The 12,412-nt window shown below is 44.6% G+C and overlaps 1 protein-coding gene across 1 annotated transcript in view; it reads right to left on the reverse strand.

Moving 5' to 3' along the window:
• The window catches only part of LOC140737576 (diacylglycerol kinase theta), a 332,765-nt gene that overhangs the window by 65,709 nt on the left and 254,644 nt on the right, over nt 1-12,412 (reverse strand). Inside the window, exons 16-17 of the mRNA XM_073064008.1 lie at nt 8,813-8,964; nt 2,147-2,295 (exon numbers count right to left, since the gene is read on the reverse strand). Coding sequence (XP_072920109.1) covers nt 2,147-2,295; nt 8,813-8,964 — 301 coding nt within the window. The remainder of the gene's footprint in view (nt 1-2,146; nt 2,296-8,812; nt 8,965-12,412) is intronic.

Raw genomic sequence — 12,412 nt, forward strand, 5'->3', positions numbered from 1 at the left:
TTTTTAATTGCCTTTCGTTGGATTTTAAAAGCTTCAATCATCCAACTACCCACTCACTTTTGCTACCTTATATGTCCTTCTTTATGCATGCAGTCCTTAACTTCCATTGTCGGCCACGGTTGCCTACCCCTGCCATTTGAGAACTACATCTTCTGTGGGACACATCCATCCTGCACCTTGTGAACTTTTCCTAGAAACTTCACCCATCTCCACCTGGGCAATATCTTCTCTCATGCCCCTGTAATTCCCTTTATTCCACTGCAATACTGATACATGTGTTATACTTTTCCCTCTTAAATTGGAGTATGAATTCAATCATATTATGATCATTGTTATCAATAGATACTGTATGTATGAGGCAGGGAAATTCATCTGCATTTGCTAACCAGTTGTATAATCAAAAAATTCCATCAAATTATTGAAACACAATTTGTCCTCAACAATTCCAGCTGTCTCACCTCTTCCCATGGCCTTTTGTAACATTGTGCTTCAAGTGCTCATCAAAATACTTGTTAAATGTTGTAAGTTGTTGCCTCAAGCAGTGTATACCAGATTCAAAACACTATGGATTCTTCTCATATCTCAATGGTACCATTTGATGATGATTGTCTGATTAAATGTGGTGCCTGTATGTGATGACTGATTAAACTTGTTGACACTATCTGAAATATTTTCTGATTAAATATGGTGATGGTATCCGAGTTTTCCAGGTTTTAACCACAAGCACAATTGAAAGAGTCCCCTCGATTGCTGCATTGCTATTTAGACAGGCAGGGAACAGGGGGTTATGGACCACCAGCAGCAGATAAGATTAGTTTGCAGTGACATTAAGGTTGGCACAGACACGTTGAGCCAAAGGGCCTGTTCATGTTATCATACTTCTCATCCTATCAGGTTAGTTTGAAGCACCTTGAGTACTGGAGCAAACCTCTGTGCAAGCACACTGGTTCCCCCTCTAGGTTAGGTGCAATATGTCCTTCCTATATAGGTCCCATCTACCCAAGAAGTGATCCCAATGATCCAAATACCTAAAGCTCACACTCCTGCACCAGCTCTTCAGCCATTCTCTCTAGCACATGGCACAGGGATTACAACTCATGCATTACAACCCAAGATATCCTGCTTCTAACTTCCCAATTCTTATTCCTCTGTCTGTCTATGTTATTGGTATGAATATAACCAAGATCACAGGCTGTTCACACTACCTCCCTCAATCTGTGCCGAAACAGAGGCACTCTTACCCCTAGCAGCAGGGAGGCAACGCACCAACTTTTGGCCTCTTGGCTGTTCTGCCACCCCCTCAGAATGCTCAGCACTCAATTCTAGATACAGTTCCAACAGCATCTCTCTGAAAACACAGCCTGTAAAGGCAGAACGAACAACATTTCCATCATTTGACAAAGTCCACATGGAAGGCTCACCCAGAAGACATCCAACGTAAGTTGCTTGTTTGATCCAAATCTGGCTTGGTGAGAAACATACTTCACGTCTCTACAATCAAAATCTCACATCTCTACATCTCCATGATGTAGATTCCTTACAAAGAACTTAAACAACTTCTGAAAGGAGATTCAGATTTTGCACTCTGAACTATCATCAGTAGAGCCCCATTTTGACTCTTTGGATTGATAGGAAATTATTCAAGAATAAAAAATTCAATCATGGACAAACATTTCTGTACTGTACAATTTTATGACAGAATGACCCCTTGGGTCACTCAGTCCTTTCCCCCTCATTATACCCCTTGCTTCTGCTCCCATTTGCCCACCAGTTAAAGATTATCTTTATTTGTCACATGTACTTTGAAAACAAAATGTGTTGCTTGCGTCAACAACCAACACAGCCCAAGGATGTGCTGGGGTCAGCCTGTAAGTATTGCCAATCTTCTGGCACCAACACAGCATGTGTACAACTTACTAACACACGTCTTTGGAATGTGGGAGGAAGCCAGAGCGCTTGGGCGAAACCCACATAGGAATGCAGAGAATATGATTGAATGGTGGAGCATACTCGAAGAGCTGATGGCCTACTTCTGCTCCTATATCTTATGGTCTAACATAAAACTCCTTACAGGCAGTAGTGTGAATGGCAGAAAAGCATTGTGTTTCTCACCCCCACACTCCTACAGCCCTACCAAGAGCCTCACCTGTTCCAAGAGGTAACACTGCGACAGGAGGCACCGGACAGGTCAGCTTGTGTCGAATATCTTCCAGCACTCCCAGAACCCAACCAACTGTCCCATCTCCCCCGCAGACCAGTATCCGGAAATACGGAACTTGTCGGAATGTGTGTAGCCTGCGGAAAAAAGAAGTTTCTGGATGCAAGCTGTTGATAGATATTATCAGTGTGCTAAGGTATGAAGAGGCAGACTGGCAGAAAATCATAAACACAGATTCTGCAGATGCTGGAAATCCAGAGTAACACACACAAAATGCTGGAGGAACTCAGCTGGTCAAGCAGCATCTATGGAAATTAATAAACAGTCAATGTTTCAGGCCAAGACCCTTCTCCAAGACTGGAAAGGGAGGTGGAAGGAGCCAGAATAAAAAAGTGGGGAGGAGGGGAGGAAGATAGCTATAAGGTGATAGGTGAAGCCAGGTGGGTAGGAAAGGTAGACGACAGGAGGGGAAGGAATCTAAAAGGAAAGGAGAGTTCACTATGGGAGAAAGGGAAGGCGGGTGGGGGGGGCGGGATCTGGAAGGTGATAGTCAGGTGAGAAGACAAAGAGGCCAGAGTAGGGAATAGAAGAGAAGGGGAGGGAGAGGATTTTTTTTACTGGATGGAGAAATCGATATTCACGCCATCAGGCAGGAGGCTACCCAGATAGAATATAAAGTATTGCTCCTTCACCCTGAGGGTGGCCTCATCTTGGCAGGAGAAGAGGGGTGTGGAGGGCAGTGCAGGTTGACAGGAGTAAGCAATTTAAACGGTTTAGCATGAAGATGGGCTTAAGGACCCATTCCTGTTCTATGCATAACTGTGATTCTCCTTTGAGCATAAGGTGAGTCTTTTAGATTCAAGATTCCAGTTTATTTATCACATATCCATTGAAACATAGAGTGAAATGGTTGGTTTGTGCTTGGAAATACGCCAGAGGGCATGGGTGTACTGGGGCAGTCCACACACTTTCATCCTTAAATTAGCAATATTGAACACATAATTTTTCCAATGCGTTAACAGACATTTGAAATCCATTACTCTATGAAAACAAGGAATAAGATGGCAAAGAAGGCAAGACATCTGTCCATTGTGCCTGTCACCCAGGTATCAGGGTCAGGGACTTTACTCTTTGGAACGTAGAAAATTGAGAGGAGATTTCATAGAGGAATACAGAATTATGAGGTGTATAGATAGGGTAGATGCAAGCAGGCTTTTTCCACTGAGGTTGGGTGGGAATTACAACCAGATGTCATGGGTTAAAACTGAAAGGTGAAAAGTTTAAGGGGAACATGAAGGAGAAACTTCTTCACTCAGAGGGTCATGAGGGTGTGGACTGAGCTGCCAGCACAAGTGGTGCTTGCGAGCTCAATTTCAATGTTTGAGAGAAGTTTGAATAGGTACATGAATATGGTAGGGGCGTGGAGAGGTATGGTCCCAGTGCAGGTTAATGGGAGTAGGCAGTTTACATAGTTCAGCATGGTCTAGATGGACCGAAGGGCCTGATTCTGTGCTGTACTTTTCTCTGACTCTCAGCTCAGGTTCAAAGCATTCTAAAGGGGGAAGGTAAGCAGTCAGAAGTTGTAGTACATATTGGTATCAGTGACACAGACAGGAAAAGTGAGGAGGTCCTTTAGAGAGAACATAGGGAGCTAGGTAGAAAGCTGAGATCTCCAGGGTAGTAATCTTTGGATTGTTGCCTGTGCCACATGCCAATGAGGGTAAAGACAGGAATTTTACACATGAGTATGTAACAGAGGAACTGGTGCAGGGGTCAAGGTTTCAGATATCGAAACACAGAAACATAGAAAACCTACAGCACAATACAGGCCCTTCGGCCCACAAAGTTGCGCCAAACATGTCCTTACCTTAGAAATTACCAGGGTTACTCATAGCTCTCTATTTTTCTAAGCACCACGTACCTATCCAAAAGTCTCTTAAAAGACCCTATCGTATCTGACTCCACCACCGTTGCTGGCAGCCCATTCCAAGCACTCACCAATCTCTGGGTAAAAAACTTACCTCTAACATCTCCTCTGTACCTACTCCCAAGCATCTTAAACCTGTGCCCTCTTGTGGCAGCCATTTCAGCCCTGGGAAAAAGCCTCTGACTATCCTCATGATCAATCCCTCTCATAATCTTGTACACCTCTATCAGGTCACATCTCATCCTCCGTCGCTCCAAGGAGAAAAGGCCGAGTTCACTCAACCTGTTTTCATAAGACATGCACCCCAATCTAGGCAACATCCTTCTAAATCTCCTCTGCACCCTTTCTATGGTTTCCACATCCTTCCTGTAGTGAGGCAACCAGAACTGAGCACAGTACTCCAAGTGGGGTCTGGCCAGGGACTTATAAAGCTGCAACAATACCTCTTGGCTCCTAAATTCAATTCCATGACTGATGAAGGCCAATACACCGCATGCTTTCTTAACCACACGGTCAACCTGTGCAGCTGCTTTGAACATCCTATGGACTCGGACCCCAAGATCCCTCTGATCCTCCACACTGCCAAGAGTATTACCATTAATACTATATTCTACCATCATATATGACCTACCAAAATGAACTACTTCACACTTAACTGGGTTGAACTCTATCTGCCACTTCTCAGCCCAGTTTTGCATCCTATCAATGTCCCACTGTAAACTCTGACAGCACTCCACACTATCCACAACACCCCCAGCCTTTGTGTCATCAGCAAATTTACTAACCCATCCTTCCACTTCTTCATCCAGGTCTTTTATAAAAATCATGAACAGTAAGGGTCCCAGAACAGATCCCTGAGGCACACCACCGGTCACCGACCTCCATGCAGAATATGACCCGTCTACAACCACTCTGTGGGCAAGCCAGTTTTGGATCCACAAAGCAATGTCCCCTTGGATCCCATGCCTCCTTACCTTCTCAATAAGCCTTGCATGGAGTATCTTATCAAATGCCTTGCTGAAGTCCATATACACTACATCTACTGCTCTTCCTTCATCAATGTGTTTAGTCACATCCTTAAAAAATTCAATCAGGCTTGTAAGGCACGGCCTGCCCTTGACAAAGCCATGCTGACTATTCCTAATCATATTACACCTCTCCAAATGTTCATAAATCCTGCCTCTCAGGATCCTCTCCATCAACTTACCAACCACTGAAGTAAGACTCACTGGTCTATAATTTCCTGGGCTATCTCTACTCCCTTTCTTGAATAAGGGAACAACATCCGCAACCCTCCAATCCTCCAGAACCTCTCCTGTCCCCATTGATGATGCAAAGATCATTGCCAGAGGCTCAGCAATCTCCTCCCTTGCCTCCCACAATAGCCTGGGGTACATCTCATCCGGTCCTGGTGGCTTATCCAACTTGATGCTTTCCAAAAGCTCCAGCACATCCTCTTTCTTAATATCTACACGCTCAAGCTTTTCAGTCCACTGCAAGTCATCACTACAATCACCAAGATCCTTTTCCATAGTGAATACTGAAGTAAAGTATTCATTAAGTACCTCTGCTATTTCCTCCGGTTCCATACAAACTTTCCCACTATCACACTTAATAGGTCCTATTCTTTCACGTCTTATCCTCTTGCTCTTCACATACTTGTAGAATGCCTTGGGGTTTTCCTTAATCCTGTCCGCCAAGACCTTCTCATGGCCCCTTCTGGTTCTCCTAATTTCTTCCTTAAGCTCCTTCCTGTTAGCCTTATAATCTTCTAGATCTTTAACATTACCTAGCTCTCTGAACCTTTCGTAAGCTCTTCTTTTCTTCTTGACTAGATTTACTACAACCTTTGTACACCACAGTTCCTGTACCCTACCATAACTTCCCTGTCTCATTGAAACGTACCTATGCAGAACTCCACACAAATATCCCCTGAACATTTGCCACATTTCTTCCGTACCTTTCTCTGAGAACATCTGTTCCCAATTTAAGCTTCTAAGTTCCCCTCTCTATCACCTGCCTATCCTCCCTCACACACTGTCTCCAAGCTTTCTCTATTTGTGAGCCAACTGCTTCTTCCCCAGTCTCTTCATTCGGTTTCCACCCCCCAACATTTCTAGTTTAAATTCTCCCCAGTAGCCTTAGCAAATCTCCCAGATTTCTGGATTGTTGGGACTTCTTCTGGAGAAGGTATGACCTTTACAAAAAGAATGGGTTACATCTGAACCCAAGGGGGAGCACTATCCTTGCGGGGAGGTTTGCTGGAGCGGTTGTGGAGGGTTTAAATTAATTTGGCAAGGGATGAGAACCAGATGTGGCTGTGAATAGGGTAGTTGGTATACAACTACAAACAGTGTGTAGTGAGACTCTCAGGAAGGACAGACAATTGATAGGGCAAAATTGCAGTTAGTGGGATGATTTCAAGTGTAACATGGGGGATAGAATCAAAAAGGGTGATGAATATAAGACTGAAGCTCTTATATTTGAATGCATGCAGTTTATGCAAAATTAGAGATTGGCATGTATGATGTTGTGGGCATCACTGAGTTGTAGCTGAAAGATCACAGTTGGGAGCTTAACATCTAGGGATACACATTGTATCGAAAGGATAGACAGGTAGGCACAGGGAGTGGTGTGGCTCTGCTGGGAAAAATGAAATCTAATCATCAAGTTGACATAGGATCAGAAAATGTAGAATATTTTTGGGTAGAGTTAAGAAACTGCAAGGGTATAAAAACACTGGCATCTCTCATCTAGCCACTGTTGAATCCATTTTACTACTTCAATATTAATACCTAAAGATTGAACCTTCTTAACTAACCTTCCGTGCGGAACCTTATCAATATCCTTGTAAATTTTCTCTGCACACTTTCAACCTTGTTTCAACATCTTTCCTGTAGGTAGGTGACTAAAACTGCACACAGTACTCCAAATTAGGCCTCACCAATTTTGTACACAACTTTAACATAACATCCCATCTTCTGTACTCAATATATTGATTTATGAAGCCAAAAGCTTTCTTTACAACCCTGTCTACCTGTGATGCCATTTTCAACGAATTATATATCTATATACCCTAATCCCTTTGTTCTACCACACTCCTCAAAGCCTTACCATTCACTGTGTAAGACCTACCCTGGTTGGTCCTACCAAAGTGCAAAACTTCACGCTTGTTTGCATTAAATTCCATCTGCCATTCCTTAGCCGATTTTTCCAGCTGATCTAGATCCCCCTGCAAGCCATGACAGCCTCCTCACTCTCCACTACACCCCCAATCTTGGTGTTATCTACAAATTTACTGATCTAGTTAACCACATTATCATCCAGATCATTGATAAATGACAAAGGACCTGGCACCGATCCCTGTGGCACACCAATGGTCACAGGCCGCCAGTCTGAGAGGCAACCCTCTCCGACCATTCTTAACAAAGCCAATGTCTAATCCAGTTTACTACCTACCTCACCCTGCATGGCAAGTGACTGAATCCTCTTGACCAGCCTCCGATGTGATACTCGTCAAATGCCTTACTAAAGTCCATGTAGATATCAACCACTGCCTTGCCTTAGACCATAAGATATATGAGCAGAGGTAGGCCATTCAGCCCATCGAGTCTGCTCCACCATTCAGTCATGGGCTGATCCAATTCTTCCAGTCATCCCCAATCCCCTGCTTTCACCCCATACCCTTTGATGCCCTGGCTAATCAAGAACCTATCTATCTCTGCCTTAAATACACCCAGTGACTTGGCCTCCACAGACATTTGTGGCAACAAATTCTACAGATTTACCACCCTCTGACTAAAGTAATTTCTCCCATCAGGTAGGAGGTACAGAAGCCTGAAGGCACACACTCAGCGATTCAGGAACAGCGTCTTCCCCTCTGCCATCCGTTTCCTAAATGGACATTGAATCTTTGGACACTACCTCACTTTTGTTTTAATATACAGTATTTCTGTTTATGCACATCTTTTAATCTATTCAATATACATAATTGATTTTCTTGTTTATTTATTATTATTATTAATTTTATTTTTTTTTCTCTCTCTGCTATATTATGTATTGCATTAAACTAATGCTGCTAGTTAACACATCACATGCCGGTGATAATAAACCTGATTCTGACTCTGAGGAGCGTTTTGATGGCTTTTGGCCTGTACTCACAAGTTTAGAAGAATGGTGGGGGGAATCTATTAAATATGGAAAGGTTAGATAGAGTGGATGTGAGGAGGATGTTTCCTATGGTGGGTGAGTTTAAGGCCAGTGGGCACAGCCTCAGAATAGAGTGACGTCCATTTAGAACAAAGGTGAAGAGGAATTTCTTTAGCTGGCAGGTGGTGAATCTGTGGAATTTGTTGCCACAGACGGCTGTGGAGGCCACGTCATTGAGTATATTTAAAGTAGAGATTGATAGGTTTTTGATTAGTCAGGGCATCAAAAGAGAGGGCAGGGGCTGAGAAGGATGATGGAATGGCGGAACAAACAATAGGCCAAATTGGCTAATTGTGCTCCTTTGTCTTAGAACCACTCCAACTGGCGGGGTGGCTGAAGTCTCTGTCTAATGTGCACTCTGAAGAAGATAACAACATGTATTCTGCACAAGATCAATAAATAACTTCATACCACACATAAATATCTTTACAATTCCATATCCTCATCGCACGTTATATATCTTTAACAATTCCATTTCCTTGTTTGTCAAAGATATCCTCTATAAACTAATACTTTACCCAGACAAAGGCCCTCCATTTGTAAGGTCAAAGACCTGATGAGGATTCAGAAGCTTCCGGAAACAGTACAGCAGCTCTCGGCCTTTCAATCCCCCACTTTTTGGATTCACAAACAAAAGGAGAGGGTAGGAATCTGGAGGCAGCTGTGAGACCTGAAAATAAAGCAAGTTATTAAAGTCTCTGTCAGAAACATTAACAGATTCCAAATCTGTACAGTGAGGATAAGTGGCTAAAGGTCATAGTGACTGTCAGGAGCCATGAACCAAACTCAAAACACACATTATTTCTTGGACATAACAAGTAAAATGAATGATCACTGTGCACAAGTTTGAGTGAGAATCATTTGCTGACAAATCACCAGCTAACACCACTGGGGAAACATTAAGCACATGAAACATAATTGATTCACACAATTCATGTTTGGTACATCCTAAAAGGTCTTTCTACTTCAGTGATAAATGTTCAAGAAAATTAAACATTAGGAGACCTGGAACCTGGAATCAATCGACTGAAGGGACTCAGCAGGTCAAGCAATATCTGTGCTGGGGGAGGGAAAGGAGTTACAGTCAAACATCGTATTATATAGTCATGGAAAAAGTAGAGCACAGGAGCAGGCCTCTCGGCCCATCTCGTCCATGCAGAACCATTTAAACTGCTTGCTCCCATTGACCTGCCCTCCATACCCCTCCCATCCATGTACCTATCCAAACTTCTCTTAAATATTGAAATTGAGTTAGCAGCACACCATTTGCACAGTCAGACAGGCAATCATCTACTACTACTCTCTGGCTTCTCCCACAAAGCCAATGCCAAATCCAGTTTACTGGTCAAGAAGGTTCAGTCACTTGGCATTCAGGATGAATAGGTTAGGACTATTCTTTAGGAATTTAGAAGACTGAAAGGAGGTTTGACAGAGGTATACAAAATTATGAGGGGTATAGATAGGCTCGTCAGGCGCTCCAGACCAGCTCTGAAGCAGGTGAAAACCTGGCCAACAGCAGCCATCTCTGCTCTTCAAGATTGCTTTGAGCACACTGACTGGCACCTGTTTAGGAAGGCTGCAACCGATGGCAACTCCACCAACTGAGAGGAGTACACGACATCAGTGACTAGCTACATCATCAAGTGCATTGATGACGTTCCTGTGTCCAAGACCTTCACTGCACGCGCTAACCAGAAGTCATAAATGACCGCGGAGGTGCGTGCGCTGCTGAGGACCCAAGACTCTGCCTTCAGAGCAGGCGACAAGGCAACCCCATCAATAGCAAGGGCCAAACTGTCCCGTGCCATCAGAGAGGCAAAGCGTACACACGCCCAGCGAATCCACAGCCACTTCCAGGACAGTGGCGACACGTGGCGCATGTGGAAGGGCATTTAGGACATCAACAACTACAGGACAAAATCACCTGACTATGTGGGTGATGCTTCCCTCCCAGATGTGCTGAACAACTTCTATGCTCGTTTTGAGGCGGAAAATAACGTGGCGGTAAGGAGGATCACCCCTCCTACAAATGACCAGGTGCTGTGTCCCACCGTGGTCATAGAACCACAGAACCATAGAACACTACAGCACAGTACAGGCCCTTCAGCCCTTCACATTGTGCCGACCCATATAATCCTTTAAAAAAAAGTACTAAACCCACACTACCCCATAACCCTCCATTTTTCTTTCATCCATGTGCCTGTCCAAGATGCTTTTAAATACCCCTAATGTTTTAGTCTCCACCACCATCCCTGGCAAGTCATTCCAGGCACTCACAACCCTTTGTGCAAAAAACTTACCCCAATGTCTCCCCTAAACTTCCCTCCCTTAATTTTGTACATATGCCCTCTGGTGTTTGCTATTGGTGCCCTGGGAAACAGGTACTGACTATCCACCCTATCTATGCCTCTCATAATCTTGTAGACCTCTATCAAGTCCCCTCTCATTCTTCTATGCTCCAAAGAGAAAAGTCCCAGCTCTGCTAACCTTGCTTCATATGACTTGTTCTCCAATCCAGGCAACATCCTGGTAAATCTCCTCTGCACCCTCTCCAAAGCTTCCACATCCTTCCTATAATGAGGTGACCAGAATTGAACACAATACTCTAAGTGCGGTCTCACCAGACATTTGTTGACTTGCAACATGACCTCTCCACGCTTGAACTCAATCCCCCTGTTAATGAAGCCTAGCATCCCATAAGCCTTCTTAACTACCCTATCACCCTGTGCAGCGACCTTGAGGGATGTATGGATTTGAACCCCAAGGTCCCTTTGTTCATCCACACTCTTAAGTAACTGACCATTAATCCTGTACTCAGTCTTCTGGTTTGTCCTTCCAAAATGCATCACCTCACACTTGTCCAGATTGAACTCCATCTGCCAATTTTCTGCCCAACTCTGCAGCCAGTCTATATCCTCTTGTAACCTTCGACCACCTACAGCTCCATCCACAACTCCTCCAATCTTCGTGTCATCTGCAAACTTACTCACCCATCCTTCCGCCTCTACATCCAGGTCATTTATAAAAATCACAAATAGCAGGGGTCCCAGGACAGATCCCTGTGGCTGATGTGAGAAGAACCCTGTGCAGGGTCAACCCACGGAAGGCTGCTGGACCAGACAACATTCCTGGCAGAGTGCTTAGAGAATGTGCTGACCAGCCAGCAGATGTTCTCACTGACAACTTCAACATCTCCCTGAGCAGCACCACCATTCCAACGTGCTTCAAGGCTGCCAACATCATCCCCGTGCCGAAGAAGTCTTCAGTGTTCTGCCTCAATGACTACTGTCCCGTTGCACTTACATCCATCATCATGAAGTGTTTCGAGAGGCTTGTCATGAGGCATATAAAGACCCTGCTGCCTCCCTCACTGGACCCCCTGCAGTTTGCGTACCATCCCAACCGTTCAACAGACGACGCTATTGCCATCACCCTCCACCCGACCCTAACCCACCTGGACAAAAAAGACACGTACGTTCGAATGCTGTTCATATACTTCAGTTCAGCATTCAACACAATTATTCCTCAAAAACTGATTGGAAAGCTGAGCCTACTGGGCCTGAACACCTCCCTCTGCAACTGGATACTAGACTTCCTGACTGGGAGACCTCCGTCAGTCCGAATCGGAGGCAGCATCTCCAACACCATCACACTGAGCACGGGGGCTCCCCAGGGCTGTGTGCTCAGTCCACTGCTGTTCACTCTGCAGACCCACGACTGTGTTGCAACACACAGCTCGAACCGTATCATCAAGTTCGCCGATGACATGACTGTGGTGGGTCTCATCAGCAAGAACGACGAGTCAGCTTACAGAGAGGAAGTGCAGCAGCTAACGGACTGGTGCAGAGTCAACAACCTGTCTCTGAATGTGAACAAAACAAAAGAGATGGTTGTTGACTTCAGGAGGGCACGGAGTGACCACTCCCCGCTGAACATCGACGGCTCCTCAGTAGAGATCATAAAGAGCACCAAATTTCTTGGTGTTCACCTGGTGGAGAATCTCACCTGGTCCCTCAACACCAGCTCCATAGCAAAGAAAGCCCAGCAGCATCTCTACTTTTTGTGAAGGCTGAGGAAAGTCCATCTCCCACCCCCCATCCTCATCACATTCTACAGGG

Source organism: Hemitrygon akajei, chromosome 13, assembly GCF_048418815.1.
Source record: "Hemitrygon akajei chromosome 13, sHemAka1.3, whole genome shotgun sequence".
In the NCBI taxonomy this organism is placed as follows: domain Eukaryota; kingdom Metazoa; phylum Chordata; class Chondrichthyes; order Myliobatiformes; family Dasyatidae; genus Hemitrygon; species Hemitrygon akajei.